General features: G+C 30.2%; 1 protein-coding gene and 4 non-coding genes across 5 annotated transcripts; 1 reads left to right on the top strand and 4 right to left on the bottom strand.

The window, feature by feature from the left end:
* Positions 1–8,493: 8,493 nt before the first annotated feature.
* Positions 8,494–8,567, bottom strand: TRNAI-AAU. The gene has a single exon. It is a non-coding gene; the product is annotated as a tRNA-Ile (tRNA).
* Positions 8,568–11,590: 3,023 nt separating this feature from the next.
* On the bottom strand, positions 11,591–11,678 carry LOC123887831. Its single transcript, XR_006801823.1, has one exon. It is a non-coding gene; the product is annotated as a small nucleolar RNA R44/J54/Z268 family (small nucleolar RNA).
* Positions 11,679–11,836: 158 nt separating this feature from the next.
* LOC123887830 lies at positions 11,837–11,924 on the bottom strand. The gene has a single exon (XR_006801822.1). It is a non-coding gene; the product is annotated as a small nucleolar RNA R44/J54/Z268 family (small nucleolar RNA).
* A 155-nt stretch (positions 11,925–12,079) lies between these two features.
* On the bottom strand, positions 12,080–12,155 carry LOC123887826. Its single transcript, XR_006801818.1, has one exon. It is a non-coding gene; the product is annotated as a small nucleolar RNA Z267 (small nucleolar RNA).
* Positions 12,156–16,648: 4,493 nt separating this feature from the next.
* On the top strand, positions 16,649–17,785 carry LOC123887446 (F-box/kelch-repeat protein At1g74510-like). Its single transcript, XM_045936764.1, has one exon. It carries the CDS (start codon positions 16,649–16,651, stop codon positions 17,783–17,785), a length of 1,137 nt encoding a protein of 378 aa, XP_045792720.1.
* Positions 17,786–19,596: the final 1,811 nt, after the last annotated feature.

Here is a 19,596-nt window from a genome sequence, read left to right as displayed (position 1 = left end):
ATTTACCTAGCGACTAAATTTCTGATTACCATATTTCTTCCTCTAAAATTCGGAGAGTTAATGGAAAGGTAAAAAAAAAAAATGCTAGTTAACATTGTTGATATGGCCTTATCTTGTTTTTGTGGCAAGAACAAGTTTTGTTAATTAACTACAACTCATGAGCTCTTCATAACCAAACTTTTCATGATAAGTAAAGTAACATTGTTGATACGAACGTATTGACTTGACCATTAAATCAATCAAAATATGCTCTAAGAATTTACCAAGACAAACCTCAAAGTGTAAAATCCGCTTCTATGAGTTTTAGCATATTTTGTACTAACAAGATTCCTACATTAACAATATATTTGAACTCAAATTCATGTTGACTATGAATCAATTTCTGGTCTTACTTGATGAGAATGGGTGTAGTCGGTGGTGCTTCTCTCTGATATGTTGAGTGAAGGGGAGGAGGATTATATTTGCTCAAGTTAATTTATACGTGAAGTGGAAATTTTAGAAAAAAAATGGATAGTGCCGTTAAAAAATAGAATGGATAGTATATGACTTTCTTCATAACAATGATGGGTTAGGATCAAATGACACCAACTAGTTTGACACCAAATGTTACACCTCTCAATAACATTTTAACCGATATAAATTTTATAAAATTCACCATTGGATTGAAAGTTTATATAATATAGATCATTTGTGTAAAATATCAGACAAATCCAAAATCATTTGATATGCTATTGTGACACATAAAGATTAACGGCATGTAAAAAAAGACGCAAACCGTTAATTTTGATGTATCTCAATAGCATATCAAATGATTTTAGATTTGCCTGAAATTTTACACAAATGATCTATACGATATAAATTTTTAATCCAACGGTAGATTTTATAAAATTTATATCGGTTTTATATCGGTTAATGAGAGGATATATATATATATATATATATATATATATAGGGTCATGCTAAACAGTGCCCCCGGGGCACTAGTTAAGCATACTAAAAAAAGAAACAAATGAAAAAGTTAATGATGAGAGAGAATAACTTTTTACATATTAAAGCATTGAATGCACAATTTACGAGATGAAATTTCCATATTTATATCCTTAACTAGTGCTCCGGGGGCACTGTTTAGCATTTTCCATATATATATAATATATATAGTCCTAAGCGTAGAGTCAAGGCCATTAATGTGACGATGGATCTAGTATCCTTACCATTAATGATTGTCGGAACAATGGCAGAAAAGTCATAATTAGCCGTAAATATTAATCATTCTGATGTCAAACATTACAAAAGGATTAGTGTATGTGGCCGTTGGAAAGGGACGCTTGGCTTTGGGCCAACATGCTCTTGGACCGAGTTTGATACCTAAATGGACCAAACTTAAAACCGAATTAGATTTAGGTCCTGTCCAAAACAACGTCATTACCAACCTAATCAAGCAAAAGTGAATCAAACTAATTTATTTAGCTATTAGCAGGACTGCTACAAATATTATTTTTGTTTTAAATATTTTTTTTGACACAATATTTTTGTTTTAAATAGATTTAATGAATATTTTAATTTAAAATTTTGGAAGCACTTAAATTACATGAATCTTTTGGTAGGGACAAGTGTTTTGTTTGCAAATTGGTGCATTTCAATGCAACTCAACATATATATATGCAATATTATAATCAGCTTTTATACTTCATTTTTCCTGAGAAACATGAGATTTAAGAAAGATAGGGAAAAAAACTCTTCCTTTAACTTGTTTTTTTGGGACAGGACTCTTTCTTTAAAAATTATATATCGTTATATTATTAGAAAAGAAAACAGTATTCGGAAGCTAATATTCTTTTTCACAAAAAAGCTATCCCAGCTGTAAGATTAATAAGTACATATCAACCAAGCAATCAAGTGATTGGATGCGAATAGTTGATGAACTTTCTATTCGAAAGAATTTGAGTTTAATTTTTTATAAAATTAATTATTAGTTTTTTTTTAGTGCAGAAAAATTAATAATTAGTTAGATATTATTTATCTTGCGGCTGAGTCAAACTCTAGATTATTAGATAATTTTTTTTTAAAATAAGAAGAAGCAAAAATCAGTTATGTCACTTTATTAGATCTGAAATTACAAAAATGCATATTCAATTTAAATGCATAAATTTTCAACTTAAATGCATTTTCAATTATGACTTATAATTTTCTGAAAATTCTCTAAAAAACAATATACAAATTATTTATGCTAAAATTACTTTTATTTTTAATTTACAACAAATAGACCAAGTATTAATTTATGGTTAGTGTTCAAGTTGAAATCCACTAAAAAACAAGTTAAAAATCTGAGTTGGATTCTATTTTAAGTTCTTAAATTGTATGTCATTGTAGACCACCAAAAGATAGTTAAGTTAGAACGCAAATTAAGTTATGTCATTGAAGATATTGTAGCAATGAAAACTATTCCACCGTCAATAATTTTACATTTTTTATTGTTAATAACTACAATATTATATTGTCAAAAAATAAACTACAATATTATATTGTCAAAAAATAAACTACAATATTATAATTGTAGAATAAGTTTGAACAACTTTTGTAAAAGTAGTAAATATTTTATGAACAATTAAGTAGAATGGATCAAAACACAATTAGTCAAAGTAATTAACATCTTATATGATGTACAACCATTGATATTGGGATATTAATATTCACTGAGGTGGTTGCAAAATGATGGGCCAAATTCGTTGTTCTTTCATAAGCTAATTTGTCTAGTAGTCTACTCCACTAAGTGAATATGTGTAACAACTTTCTTTTTCTTCTTTTTATGAATGAAGAAAAAAATTTGTGTCCAACAACTTGACCAAACCTTACAAAGGATGATGATATTGTGTGGGGAGCAACTGAAAAATTAAATTTATATGATGATAAGTTGGAGCATTTGGCAAAGAAACTGAATTTTGTGAAAAGACAAAGTGTACAATTTGCGAGCATTGTGGTGCTTCAAGCTAAGAATTATGGTGGACATAAATTTATGTCTAAAATTTTTTTGTGAAGGGTTGAAATATCCTTGGGCCTTGAGTGAGGTACTTGAGTATGTACAATAATTTAATTTTATTTGAGAGAATGAATCTCTATAATAAAATTTAAATAAAAATTGTAACAAAAAAAAATTAAATAAAAATAAGTTAAAGAAAGTTGTTGAATTGTCTTTAAATTATTTTTGTTTATATTTTGTTATAGAAGTAGGTTAATTGATTATATTAGGGGTTTTTTTATTTCAATCATTCAATGATATTATCTATGTTGAGTTCCTTGTCATCTATTAATCAAGGCATATCTCGAGCCAAGGATATATGCGTCTTTTTGAGTCAGTTTGCTACTCAGGTTATCTTCTCTGTATTAACCTCATCGAGGCACTAAGAACATAAAAAATTTACTCCGTAACAACAATCAATTTACTCTTTTACGCCCATAAAAAAATAATCAATGTGTTGCTTCAGAGAAAAAAATCAATGTGCAAATTTTATGATTATACTTGGTGTTTCTTCCGATACTGACCTTTTAGTGCATGCTACTATATAATAATAATAGTAAACGAACGGGCCTTTTAAACCTTTGGTCCCTATTTAAAACTTTGTTTTGCAATTAAAACTCGACAGCAGCTTTTTGGTGCGCCCGAACTAAATTCACTGAGTATAAACGGGCTGGGGAGTCTATCTTTAGGGACTTGGAACATCCCAGATGAGAGCCCGCATCTCAACCAGAGGTTGTGTAACTTGGGCAAGTTCTAGAAGGGCCACTGGGGGGGGAAGTCTCTTTGAGAAGATCAATACAAGACTTATATTTGTTGCCTCTAAAAAGAGGGGGTGACAACCGCCCATAGATGAGATTATAATTTTGATTAACCTCAAAAGTCAAGTTATATCTCGGATGGCCGAGCTGGACCTAGACCCTTCCTGGTTGGGTTGAAAACTTGGTTTGGATCACTTAAACTAATATTCATAATACAGATCCTGCTAATTAAATGATCATTGACTTGAAATAGCTAGCACTTGCTGCTATTCACTCAGCAGACATCAGGTGCGATGCTAATTGGAGAAGGACTAACCAGAACCTTACCGGAAAGCACTAGCTTGGAGTGTTCGGTCGAAGATTTCACTATATTTTATAACTCGGAAAAACCACTCTAGCATATACTTTTTGTGGGCTTTCCTTGACTTTGACCTTTGCAAAAGAACAACTTGGAGTCAAGGTTCTTTCACGTATACTTCAAATAAAACGGGACACTACAATGTATGTTACCCCGTTACAAACCAACATAACGTAGATTATGGTGATTATATATACCATTATTTAGATTATTCAAAGCAAATCCATTGTTTGACCAATTGATTAGAAACAATGAGTTTGATTGAGGTGAGGCATTGGTGTTGAAGTGGGCCCTGTTTCTCCTGTTCCGACATGACGAAACGAAAGACACAATTCACACAACCATGTTGTGGAATATATACAACGGGACTAGTAATAGTATTGTGTGCTTTAAAATTAAAACCCGTTATCTTATAATTGTACTATAATTCATCTTTATAGTAATTTATATTCCTTAGTTAGGCAAAGGTCTTTAATTAAGACTTGATAGATGTGTATGCTATTTGGTAATCTTTTATTGGCTGCTTCATATTTAAAATCATTGAACTATATGATTTGATCATTTTGTTGAACTGCCTAACTCTAGAGGCAATCTAGGGGAATTTTTTGTAGTAATTCATTTCATTCATGAATATATATATATATATATATATATATATATATATATATATATATATATATGATTAAGAATATAAAATGGAAAAATCAATTTCGGCCATTATGGAAACAAGAATACGAGTTCAACAAAGGTTCATTACATCAAGGCTTGCAACTTGCATATTGCTTCCTTAAAAAAAACAACGTATTAAATTCTTAGGTTCGATCTTTATTGCCAACATTGTAAACTAAAAAAATTATATAAAAGATGTTGAATACATAAATTATTTAATATAAGAGACGTTGAATAGATAAACTATTTATATTAAGTCACTTAATATGACCTAGATAAATTATATGATCTAAGTTTTTTTTTTTTTTTTGAAGAAGTTAAATTAGCTCACTCAAATTGAGTTTATATAGTTTGATTATTTAATGTTGACAATTTCAACTATGGAATACTCAACATTCTTTATAGCTATCAAAGATTTTCGGGCTATGGCCCTCATTGATGTAAAAAAAAGATTTACCAAGAATATTTTCTTACCTTTCCATTTGTAAAAATATTTAAAAATAAAAACGAATAACACACTATCTGACCAAATTTAATCTAAAAATTGACAGTTCAATTCAACCCGACTTAATATTATAATTAGAATTCTTCCATTAGAACCAAATTAGAGTTCTTTGTATGACCAATATCTAGTTTTGGTATAAAAAAAAAAAGTCCAATCCGACACATATGTACATTTTTTTTTTACTAATCATATACATTAAAATATGTTGAATACCACAAAAAGGAATGGCAGCTTGCAGCTAAATAATATAAAGGATTAGGATATTCCTATTTGATCTGATTGGATTATACTTGTGGATTCTTTTTAGTGACATCACTATTTCAGATTGCAAATAATAGTGTCACAAATTAAATTACAAAAAAAAATTTAAAAAATGTTATGTACATTTTAGTGTAGAAAACTATATTCACTTTAATATTTTTTAAAAATGTAGTTAAAAATAATATTTTTATCTTATAAAATATTATCTAATTCAAACTTTCATTATATATATTATTTTTGTTATTGAATAAAATAAGAAAATATAGTGAAGAAAACTATTAATTTACTTGAATAAAAAAATTATATAAAAATAAAAAAATTTATTTAAAAAAGTTATTTTTACATTCTGTCAATATATATATATATATATATATACATTATAACATGAAATAAAAACTATTTACTATGTTCAAAATTACTCCTGAAGAAACTTGATCTGTACCCATTTTTTATTTGCAAAAAAATATCCAATCGACTAATCTAATGACGAAATAACGAGTATTAGGTGTTGGAAACATGCATGAGTCAAAAGTGAATCTTGGAAGAATATAATCAAATTACAAAACAAAACAAATAAATACACTTCATTTAAAAATGCATATGTTGCTCTTTCTTTGACATTTTCACCCGAAAGGAGGTTTTAATTTGTCTAGTAAATTTGATTGGTTTATAGATTTGGGTTAGGCACACTTATTTGTATGCTTTTACTTTTAAATTAGTGGGCACATGCACCTCTTCTTATTTACATGCAGAAGATGCCACAACTTCTTCTGTTTAGTGTTCGTCATCCAATTATCTTATGAGTTTAATTGTTGTGCATTGTCAGTGTAAATATTTTATACATATACATTCAATGATGTGTTGCCACATCATTTAATAAATGTGACACATAATGTGTTTTTAATTACCATACATGATGTGTCGGTATATTATTGGACGCATGTGTAAAATAACTTTACACTAACGGTACATATAAATTAAATTCTTATCGTATATGCTAATGTACCGAAATTATTGGAGGATTCATGTCACGTCCTATATATATTAAACAAAGCATAGTACATATTTAGATTATTAAGGTAAACATTCTATAGTAATTGATAGGTAGGAGTTGATCATACATTATAGATCATGGAGTACATTGTTAATTTGTTAAAACTCACAACAATGACGGTTGTGGGACAGTACATGTATTAGTTTATTTTAGATCGCTTTCTATTAGCAGATATAAATCTATAGTTTATTTTTTTTGACAATCTAATCTATATATAGTTTATATAAAGTATAGTTTTAATTGGAAAATTTTAATATGACCACTAGTACAAATGGTCCATGGTGGATAAGTAATTAAAAAATATTTAAAATTTTTATGAAGATATATTGTTGTTTGGAATTATAAGTTGATGATCGTCTTTATTTTTACGACTGAAATAATGATTTAATTGATACCGGTTTGATTAAAACAACAAAAAATAAAAATTTGACTCGTATGGAACTGACACCAATCATGTCATGTTTTTAGCTATAAAGATTAAGAGAGTCGTGAGTTTTTACTTTTAAAACATATTGTCGACAATCGTTGAAATTTCAGATAATTTTAAACATTGGTCCATGGACCACTTATGAAAGTGGTCCATCATAGCATTAGCCAGCTTTAATTTGCCCTTATTTGACCAAAAGAAAAATTGAAACAGATTCACCGATATGCGTATTGACACAGTCAACCATCTGATTTATAATATATGGTCGAGATCATTTTAAGAGATTTTATAATAGTGTTAGCTTTTGCCCCTTCCTTTAAGTATTAGGGGGCAAAGAGATAAGCAATCAAAACCAAATTGGAATAGCCAGTTCAACGAGACTTGAAGAAATTAGTGGGATAATAGTAGCCCTCATATATCTTTCTTATTTATGTGATCATAAAGTAGAGAGATCAAGTCCATGTTATGTTAGTCTCTTGAGCTTAGAAATATAAGGTTATTCGATGTATAAGCAAGGAGATAGTGGGGGAGATAAATTAAGTGCATGCACGTTTGAAATCACGGTAAGTTTGACGAAATCACAGTAACTGTTACGATTTGTCAAAACTTTAAAATATAGTTTTGTAGAAATTATGGCAACTCTTTCCGACTCTGATTTTGAAATTCGTTAGAATCATACTCAAATTTTGAACTCAACACCAATTTAAAATTCATTTGAATCACACTCAATTTTGAAGTCTCAACTCTCAATCAATGAAAACACAGAAAAATCAGTAATATTTGTCACTAAAACCCAATCCTAAAAAAAGCAACTAGCTTACTGCCAAATATATCACGAGGAGAACGTGGAAGGTTTGGTGTATGATTTGCATGTCCAATAATTCATCTCCATTATAAAAATACATAACTAATTTAAAATATAAGTAAAATCTAACTAATTCTATCATATTTAATTAGCAAACTTCATTTAAACAGATCTTGATTAAAAATGAGCTGATCAACACAATGACGAATCAATGGGAAGCTTATTAATTTAAATAGAAAAATTGGGAAGCTTATTAATTTAAATAGAAAAATTGGGAAGCTTATTAATTTAAATAGAAAAATTGGGAAGCTTATTAATTTAAATAGAAAAATTGGGAAGCTTATTCATTGAATTTTAATTTTGCATTCGTTTAAATAATATTGTCGTGTTTATTAAGGCCCAATAACCGAACAACACTAACACTGGGCCAGTTAAAAAAGAGCGAAATTTCTCTTTAATGTCGAAATATACAAAATAAAAATGAATATTGGCTTATTCATTGAATTTTAATTTTGCATTCGTTTAAATAATATTGTCGTGTTTATTAAGGCCCAATAACCGAACAACACTAACACTGGGCCAGTTAAAAAAGAGCGAAATTTCTCTTTAATGTCGAAATATACAAAATAAAATTGAATATTGGCCCATGCAGGTCTCGAACCTGCGACCTTCGCGTTATTAGCACGACGCTCTAACCAACTGAGCTAATGGGCCACTTGTTATTTAAGTTGCTTACGTCTATATATTGAGCTTAAATTTCCAGCTGCAACGAACGGATAAATTCCCAACTTTTGGTACTCGATTGTGCTAATTGTAATTTATCTATTTATTCTTTGGTACAACATTATGTGGCTATTTAATTTGGAATTTTTTTTTTTTTTGCCGTAATTTAATTTGATTCCTTTCTTTTCGAATTTAATCTTTATAAATATATAAATCACATCATCATGTTATAGATAAAATTTGTTCAAAACGGAATACTATCATATCTAAAAGCATGACCTTCTTAAACTCCACTTTTACAAGATATAGATAACAAACATTTGAACCATTATTAGCAAATGAGCTTAGCTGATTTAATCTTTAATTTTTTGGAATTAATTCAAGAAGGGTTTTAATAGGATAAGAGTTTCGTATTGGATGAGACATGATTTGAAGATAATTTTATAAGTGGATAGAATTTTCACCTTTCAAGTTAGTTTCGTATGATTGAGTTAGACTTGATCCAAGTTATAATTTAGATGGTATGAAAATCTCTCAAGTATTCTTTGGACCACTTAATATCAAGTTCGTCCACTATTTATATATATACACCAAGGGGAATGGATTATCTCCCGTCACTGGACCATCCAGTGACATCCCAGCCTTTCAATAAAATAGAAGGAAAAAAAAGTTAAAGAGATAAATAAATTTTAATGGTTGAAATTGACAATTGAGAGTATCAAGTGAAAACCCACCGGAGTTAATCTAATCCCATACACCAAGATCAATAATGTTGGATATGAATAGGTATATTAAGAATCTTACATTACACATGAAATTATTTGAAAATATGTTTATAACTGAAAATATGCATCTTTAAACATATTTTGAGTGGGAGGTCTATCTTTAAACATAAATAATATTTTTTTAATCAATCTTTTTTTTGGTTTACAATGTCGGCAATAATGATCGAACTTAGTACCTCAATGCATACTACTAGGGACGGATACAAGTAGGGACTATGTGTGGCTAAAGCCACACCAAATTTTTCACAATTTTTTTTGTTTGTGCTTTTGATGTACATATCCTGTAACCATACTCCCTCTAAACATGGCTTGTGTTTATATTTATCATTTTGCTACTCCAATTTGTTATTTTTTAAAATTAAAAACAATAAATATGTAGCTATTATATGCTTATTTATTTTTAATCCAAAACCTAATGGTATAACTAGTTCTTCGGCGACCGTAGAAGCAACAGAAACTCAACATCCAAGTGAGGGTATTAAAGTTGTTGATTATGAATCATTGGAAATAGATCCAGGAATTAGTGTTTTAATTAGCCGTTTTGCTTGTTTTAGTGGCCTCTATAGTTTAAAGATGTCTTTTTTTTCTGCTATTAGTTTGAATTGGTGTATCAAGAACCTTATGCCTTAATTAATACATGGAAAATGCTGTTTTGTGCGATAGTTTCTAGTAAAGAAAGGCAAGAACTATTTTTAACCGTTGATTTACACAATAACCTCCCCATGTTTTCCATTAGATCTGCTTGTAACCGTTTTAGCATTTTATATTGCAATGAATCACGTATAATTCTTGCCTTTCGTGTGTAGTGTCTTCGTACTATTTAGCAATTCTCTTAATACATTATCTTTTTTATGTCCATTGTTTCTTTATTTTTATATTTTTTTTGTTATATATTCTTTAAAATTTTAGCCACACCGAATTTTCATGTCTGGATCCGTCCTTGCATACTACCCAAATCCCTCACCACTATAACGAACCTAATTTTTTTTTTTAATCAATCTTTAAACATAAATAAATATATAACTATATAATTGTCAATGTCATGTTATCCATCGCAACCGCAAAAGAGCAATGTGGTTAGAGTCAAATAAGTGACACGAACATACCTTTTGGTTAATATCATGGCAAATAGATAAATTTTTATCAATTCATTTGTCAAATATAAAAATTGATGGAAATAGTTTTAAGGAAGATTCAATGAAATTCATCGAAGGTTCTATTATAAATCAAATACATTAATATTTATTAACCAACTTGTCTCTAATGAAAAGTAAAAACTAGATGCAATGAAATTCATGGCACAGAGGACTACATTAACATACAGAATTTTTAGAACGAGACTAGTATCAAAATTTTCTAGGACTCCCATTATACAAGCTTCATCAGTCTAACAGTACATTTTCTTCAGTACAAACTTTTCATAAATTCTTCTACAACATCAGGCAAAATTTGCTAATATTTGATAGAACATTCATAACTGTATCAAGTTAATAGTGAATTGGAATGAGATACTGCCTCGTTTCCTAGAAGCCGACGAACCAGTATGTGTCTCACCAGCATCAAATTCAATTGTAGAAAGGCAACAGCATTCAATTTTACAATCGACAAACACTGAACCAGTTAGTATTTCAATTTTTATAGTCCAGACTTAACCAAACATGTCAAACAAGACCATTCAAACAAACAATGAAGTCATACATGCAAAGCATACACCAAACATCGAAAAACAAGCCTTCATTAATACCAACATAGAACAATTTATTTCATAAGATGCTTTTGGAGCCCAATGATTATCAAAGGCTTCAACAAAAGCAACTTTCAAATCTCCGTTCTCTATGACAATCATCAGGCTCAAACATTCTGTTATTGTAATATCCAACTAGATATTTGACCCAAAGTTGCATAATGTATGATCAAATACATAAGATAAACATTGAGCTCAACAAGAACAAGGGGACAAGTAGAAAATATAACAGTAAGAAATGGCCTCAGAGGTAGTGACAATTAGAGCATATATCATCAAGTAACACTTCTGGTAATACGTGCAATGAATAAATACATCACTGGCCAAATCATTACTAAATTTTCTGAAAATTTCTCAATGCATGTAAATCAAGAATTAAAATTGGAACATTAAAGCTGCAAAAACGATTTGAAAACTTGTATCTCAATAATTTAAAGATTTCCCAATAAACTCAACATAAGACAATAATGTTCATCTTAAAACAATAAGCATCAGAGAGATTCCCACGACAAATCATCATTTTCTCTAATTAGGAGATCGGATGTCCCTGTCTAGTTTGTCATCACTTGCAAATTGTATTATCATGGTACTAACCAAGAACAATTAAAACAACAAACATTTTAACAAGCCTAAATCATATAATCAATCCAAAGAAAAACATCATTAAAAACATAAGAATTAGAAGCAAAATATGTTTTAAACCCAATCAAAACAATCAATTATGAAAAACATATGCATCAGAGAGATTCCCACGACAAATCATCATTCCCTCTAATTAGGAGATCGGATGTCCCTGTCTAGATTATCATCATTTGCAGATTGTACAATCAGAATACAAAACAAAAAACCAGTTAAACAACAAAAAGTATAAGATTTCAATTAGGATTGAACAAAACAAGTAACTAACAACTAACAATCGTTAAAAAAAATACTAAAAAAACCTAAATAAAAAATTGAATTTCTGAAGTGTAAAATGGGTGCCTCAGAGTTAGATTGTATTCATAGAAATTAATCTCAAAGTATATTTAATAACACCATCATAGGCACAAGATAATTAAAACGTAATTGAGATTAAAAAAAAACACAACATACAATCGCTAATGTTCTTCAATGAATAAAACAACAACCTACTGAGAGATGATGGGACAAGAAAAAACGCTGTCGGAAGAACGAAACCATTGTTATGTTGGGGTTTATGCTTTGTTGTGAATATATATATAAAGAGAGAGATGAGGGATAGAAGAAATTAGGGTATTCGAGAATCGACGGCTGCGATTAATATATGGAAATTTCATATTATCATCGATGACCCGAACCGTAGGGAATAGAAATTGGTCTGTTGAGGAATTAGCCCAAACTATGTCCACTAGTGATAAGGAAATTTTTTTTTTCTACCCCAACAATTTTCACTCTACCCCAACATATTTTTCAAAATACCCAGTATACCCTTATAAAAAATTAATATATTTTAATTTTTTTTTGTCGTATTATACTGTTCCGGCAAACTGTTTCATCCTCCAAAAAAACTGTTCCGGTAAGTATTTATATTTACCGGTATGTTAATTTTACCGGTACACTTTTTAATAAATGTTCCGGTACACTTGATTTTAATAAGTGTTCCGGTATGTTTAATTTAAACACTATCTCTTCGTTAGATGCAGTTTTTATGCAACATTTTCTTTTTATGGTTCCCTTAATTAGTTCCTGTCTTAGTAACTGAAACTGCATTCTATCAAGATTTACCACATATATGCTGTCGTATTCTTCATGACTTCACTGCTGCAAAGTGATGTGATTTTTTCTGCTACTTGGATAAGAAACTTAATTAAACACTTAGCATAAGTGCTTATCATATAATTGGTTATACCATTAAATGATAAGCTAAAATTAGTCAATCCAAACAGCCATTTTCTTCAAAAAAAAAATCCAAACAGACCATTGATATATAACACTCTGCTTTTTGTCAATCCAAGAATAGCATCTGAAAATTGTATGATGCATTTATCTTCAAAGACAAAATAGACCTGGCAACTATGCTTTGATTTGAATTGCTTATTTTTAATTTCATCATTATTACAAGTTTTATTCTTTTACATGAAGCTTGTTGGATCTGAAGGGGAGAGGCAATTATCAGATACAGATGTCCAATCAGCAATATGGGAGGTTTGTGGTGATTCTGGAGCTTTACAAGTGTTAGTTGATCTTCTTCATGTCAAGTGAGTGCTCTGCAGTTAACGATGAACGAAGAGATCAGCGTTTAAATTAAACATACCGGAACACTTATTTTAAAATCAAGTGTACTGATAAAATCAATATGCCGGAACACTTATTAAAACCAAGTGTACCGGTAAAATCAATATACCGGAACACTTATTAAAAAGTGTACCGGTAAAATTAACATACCGGAACACTTTTTAAAAAGTGTACCGGTAAAATTAACATACCGGTAAAGATAAATACTTACCGGAATAATTTTTTAGGAGGATGAAACAGTCTACCGGAATAGTATAATACAACAAAAAAAAAATTAAAATATACTAATTTTTTATAAGGGTATATTGGGTATTTTGAAAAATATGTTGGGGTAGAGTGAAGATTGTTGGGGTAGAAAAAAAAATTTCTAGTGATAAGAGGTTCTTTTTGCATTCAAGTAGGCCATATTGAGTTGGGTTTGGCCAAAACCAAAATCCGAATCACATAAGGTATTTCGGATTGGGTCGCCCAAAATAACTATCCATTTTAGCATTGGGTCGGGTTGGATAAACCCACTCATTAGTCCCCCCCCCCCCCCCCCCCCCGTGTGGTTCCAGCCCCCTCCCAATCCCAGTTGTGGGGGATCGAACTGTGGTCCTCCCTACGAAGTTCAGCGTCAATCACCACTGAACCAAGTAACAATTAATATTTTTAAAAGTCCTTATACATGATTTTTAGCATAAGATTTTAATGGATTAAAAACTTAGATTTTCGAGATTTCAAAATATTTTATGGATTTTTAAAATTTAAAATAACTTTTTTTTAAAAAAAAAATTGATATTTGGCCCACAGATCTACTAATCTAAGGGTCTGTTTGGATTTAGCTTATTTTTTAGCTTATAAAAATAGTTTATGCAAATAAATAAACATTTATGATAATTCATAAGGTTTTACTAACAAAAAATGTCTCTTTATATGCTATTTTTTCATAAACTACATTGAAAAACTTATAATAATACATAAAAAAACTACATTTATGTATTGTGCTGAGGAGAAACTTATAATAAACTACCTTGGCACGTCTTGTGCTGAGGAGATTTCTTGTTTTGTGTGTGTGTGTGTATATATAATTTTGGCTTGTTAAAAAAAATAATACATAAAAAATTATGCATTTGCATCGCATAAGCTAAAAAATAATTCAATCTAAAAAGGGTATTATTAATATTGAAACTATTTTTTTTTCTTTTTGTTTCAAAAATTAGTTTAGAAATTAATTAAAGAATGATTTTTAAAAAAACAAAAGCAAGAAGTGTGGTAAATTTTATCTTATTTCAATTTTTTAGGAAATCTTATTTAATTTTATATAATGATAAAAAGAAATTTGTGTAGTCCCATAAATGTAATTCAAATGGTAGCTACCAGAGATATTATTGGAGTGGCCGGTATTCAAACCACGGATTTTATATTTTTTCACATTTAAATGTTTGAGTCTAACCACAAGCTACTTGACAAAAAAAAGAAAGAAACTTGTGTATGGTATAAGATTGATTTCCTTTATTAACGATATAAATAGCCAGATCACAATAATAGGAAAAAGAAAGAAAAAACAAAATATTAAGTTAAAAAAAGATAAAACTTGTATTACACAATGTATGAAGTTCAACCAAGTCTTTGGGCTCAAGTGGTTAATGAGCTTCACCAAAAATGACGAATTTCGGGAGAACCCGGGTTCGATTCCTAGGTGGAACAATTTTTTGGTCAAACTTTACTTATCTCGCGGCCGAACTCTGAATAACTAGGGTCCCTTTCCTTTATGAACCAGAGGGTTTATAAACCAACACAATGTATGAAGTTCACAACACGTGCAAATAATGAGGTAATGTCCTCGGTTTTTAGTGCACACACAGGGTGTCAACACCTAGACTTAACGGGTTTACATGTATTTTTGATCTCTTTATTTTTTATAATTTGAATTTTTTATCCTCTAATTTCCATATCACTTTTACTATTTTTTGGTATTTTTGTCCTTCACCGTATTTTATTTTTTATGATGTTGTCTATTTATTTAATGCATGTCGGTGCATATTAGGCGACACTGAATATCCGACAAAAATACATCTTATAAGCGTTGTCACATCATAAATGAATATGTTATGTCATCAAAAAATGAAGTGGGGCTACCAAAATTTCAAAAAGAAAAAAGGTAAGATTGAAGATAGGATAGGACCAAAACTTCATATCTAAAAAAAATAGAGGAACACAAAATGTATTTAAGCCTTTTTTTGATATAAATTAATAAAACAATTTTTTTTTTTGGTTTACAATGAGCTGAGAATCGAACTCAGGACCTATAACATACTATTCAAATCCCTTGTCACTAGACCAAACCTAGTGATAAAAAAAATGATAATTATTGATTTTTTATATTTTTTGTACTATAAGACAGATACACTAGCTATGACCTCTCTCAAACAATGTTCAACAATTAATATTATCGACAGAAAATCTTTGCTCGCAAAGAATGGAGAAGTTCTAAACAAAGAGAGTGTGCAAGAGATCCAAAAGCACCCCTAAGCTGAAAAAGGATCTCCCAAAAGAATGAATTAACTCACCTCCTAGTATAACCTTTCTAGCAGGAACATCCACAATAGATCCAGTACGTTTGACAAGATCTCTTTCTTTGATAGAGATATCACTACCAAAGACTTTCAAAGGAAACAAAAAATGAAATCTTATACCAACCGTCTGTCCTAGTATAGCTTTAAGCTGGATTTTTTTTTTTATTCCTAAATTCTTCATTCATAATTCATGTTTTTTTCCTGTTTTTTTTTTCTTCTTGAGTTTTAAGGCATATAAAATGACATAGAAAAAGGGGCATGTAGAATTTTTTTTGGTAAGAGGGGCATGTAGGATTCATAACAATGAAAAATATACATTTTTTTAATGGAATGTTTCATTCTTTGAATTTGGGTATGCATGTCGCCATAGTTTGATTGATTTTTTTTATTTGATTGATTCTTAAGAAAATCTATTTTTTTATACGAATTCTTGTCCTTGGTTGTGTTTGAGCATTTAATTTTGAAAAATATCGATTTTTAGAGCAGCGTGTCTCGTTTCTTATTATTTTTTTGATTTTGATTATTGTTCTGGATGAACTAGGATCGCTTATTGGATGTTCATCGATTTCTATAATTCATGTGCGAAGAATTGCGTTATATCCTAAAAGAGTGTGTGTAATTTTACATTCAATATTTAATTAATGAAGTTTTTTCAACTATTTTTGTTGATTTTGATTTTCCAATTGACTTATAAAATATTATGATATGAAGGAAGTAGAAGAATAAAAAGCTATGTCGAGAAAGTCAATTGAAATTTTAGACGATTGCATGGAAGGGGAAAAGCAGAAAAATGTCCAAAAACGTGCAGATGACTCAAGTTTGCTTATTCCTCCGCTCAGTCATGATACCTCAGTCAATTGTCTTGCTCGATTGTCAAGGTCTGATTATGGCTCAATTGCTGTATTGAACCGAAGTTTTCGATCACTCGTTAAGAATGGAGAATTGTATCAACTTCGACGAAAAATGGGCATAATTGAACATTGGGTTTACTTTTCTTGTGATGTCCTTAAGTGGGAGGCGTTTGATCCAAATCGTGATCGGTTGATGCAATTGCCTAAAATGAGTTCCAATACATGTTTCATGCTTTCAGACAAGGAGTCATTAGCTGTTGGTACAGAGCTTCTTGTTTTTGGAAGGGAAATAACAGGTCCTGCCATCTATAAGTATAGCATTTTGACAAATTCATGGTTGAAGGGAATGAAAATGAATACTTCGAGATGTTTGTTTGGTTCTGCAAGCCTCGGAGAAATAGCAATATTAGCTGGTGGTTGTGATCAACATGGCAACATTTTGAGCTCTTCTGAGCTTTATAATTCAGATACTGGCACTTGGGAGATTCTTCCAGACATGAACACACCAAGGAGAATGTGTTCTGCTGTGTTTATGGATGGAAAATTTTATGTCCTTGGTGGGGTTGGAGTTGACAAAACAACACAATTAACCTGTGGTGAGGAGTTTGATTTGAAGACAAGAAAGTGGCGCAAAATACCTAACATGTGCCCTTCTCGAAATGGAGGAGATGGTGCAAATCCGGTCAGTGGTGAAGCACCTCCTTTAATTGCAGTTGTAAACAATGTATTATTTGCTGCCGATTATGCACAACAAGTAGTAAAAAGATATGTCAAAGATCTAAACTCATGGGTCACCATTGGAAGCCTTCCTGATCGAGTAACCTCGTTAAATGGATGGGGAATGGCCTTCAGATCATGCGGAGATAAGCTAATTGTCATTGGAGGTCCTAGTCTTCATGGTGGAATGGTAACAGAAGTCAATGCTTGGGTAGTAGACGAAGGCTCACCACAATGGAATTTAGTTGCCATAATTCAATCAGGGAGCTTTGTGTATAATTGTGCTGTGATGGGATGTTGAAGTGCTTGTTTGTGATTTCTGGATTGAAATAACAATCTTAACATATTGGATATTTTTTCCCTTTCTCTTTGGGGAAATTTTAGATCCTTTGAAAATTATTGATACAATGTTAAGAATTTCAAATTTTATTGATGTTATCTTCTTTTTATTTTGTTCATTAGATTGAGTCTTTTGGCATATTATATATGCATAGGGAAATAATTTGAGTTCATGTTACATATTGGTCGCAATGCTTGTATCCATAAGTTTGAATATATGAACCAATGCATAATTCTAATTGATCTCAATTTTATTTAATTTCAATTTATCCTTTTATAATTGTCATTTATCAAGGATCAACTCTTCTAAAAACTTAAGATATTAGTTTCTCACATCTTCAAGCAAATGTTCTTTGACATTGAATCACAAACGATGCACAATTAATCCTATGCTACCATGAGTTGAAATTGCAAAAAAAAAAAAAGAGACTATACATGTTGTTAGTTTTTTTCATGTACCACAAAAAGGTTTAACTCTCCTATAGCTTGTATGGCAGTAAGTTTACTGATAATTTTATTATCCCTACGATATCATTCATGCATCTTTTGATCCTCCATTATTCTATTAAATTTGGAAACAAATTAACTCTGACACTGTATATAATACATAATACATTACATATACTCATGTTAGTTGATGTCTTTTTTATTTGAGAAGAGATAACATGGTGACCCGATGAGAAGGAAAAAAAGTCAAAATTGTATGTCATGTGTCATTTATTACTACTAGTTATTGTAATTACTAGTTGTCAACGTCAAAACATCATTTCTCTAATTCTATTTAAGACCATTATTGTTTCATTGCATCATTTAATTTCATACCTATAGTTGAAATATCTGTGGCCACACTTTCACGATATTCACAAGTATGATTGAAAAGAGGTTGAAATTATTTGATATTAAAACTGACTCTCGATCCAGATAGCGGTCTAATAAACCGGATACTAGTGGTAAAAAAATAATTTAAAAGATACTTCATTTAGTCATTTTTAAAAACTGTTTCTTACCAAAAAGATCGGAAATAGTAATTCGTGATCAAGTAGGTTTGTTGAACCCGGCACAACCGGGTCATTCCACAAAATTGTATATTTCATTAACATATTAAAGCATTCGTAAACACAACTTTCAAAAATATATTTTGGAAATTTCTAGATGAGTATCATAAGCCTTTATTTTGTTAATGTCTCTTAATTAAATTGTATTGTTTTTATACTAGTTACATGCTATGAAGCACGGACTCCGACATGGACACTACGACACAACACGGACACGGACACGGCGATACCGTTAATGTAAAAAATATATGACACTGACACCACTACATATTTATAAAAGATATAAATTGAATCAAAATATATATACATGTAAATCTAAGTTGAATAAGTTATTTCTTAAAAAAAGTTTTAAAACAAGATATAATAATATTTTACTTTTATTTATCCATCTATTATCGAAAAACCAAAAATATTATAAGCATCAAAATGTAATGTTTTCAATCCCTCATTGATCAATATTGTTGTTTCGACACATGTTTAACTTTTGTAGATATGTCTGATATGTGCGTAAGGAGAGTATAAGTAAAAAAAAACAATTTTTTGGGGCACTTGACCGACACGTGTCGTGTGAGTTTCTTACATGTGTTGGACACCGATCAAAGAAGTGTCAAAGTAAAAAAAAGACTTTTTTTTGGAAACCGGTTTGACCTATCCAACACGTGTCATACGAGTGTCGGACACCGTGATACGTCTAATCATAGAGGTGTCCGTGCTTCAT

The sequence above is a fragment of the Trifolium pratense genome, linkage group LG5 (assembly GCF_020283565.1).
Source record: "Trifolium pratense cultivar HEN17-A07 linkage group LG5, ARS_RC_1.1, whole genome shotgun sequence".
Lineage (NCBI taxonomy): Eukaryota > Viridiplantae > Streptophyta > Magnoliopsida > Fabales > Fabaceae > Trifolium > Trifolium pratense.
The sequence above is the reverse complement of the archived record's forward strand: the minus strand, read 5'-3'. Positions and strand labels throughout refer to the sequence as shown.

What these genes read in the sequence shown, in the direction of transcription:
- LOC123887446 (XM_045936764.1), top strand. Translation starts at nt 16,649, where the DNA reads ATGTCGAGAAAGTCAATTGAAATTTTAGACGATTGCATGGAAGGGGAA.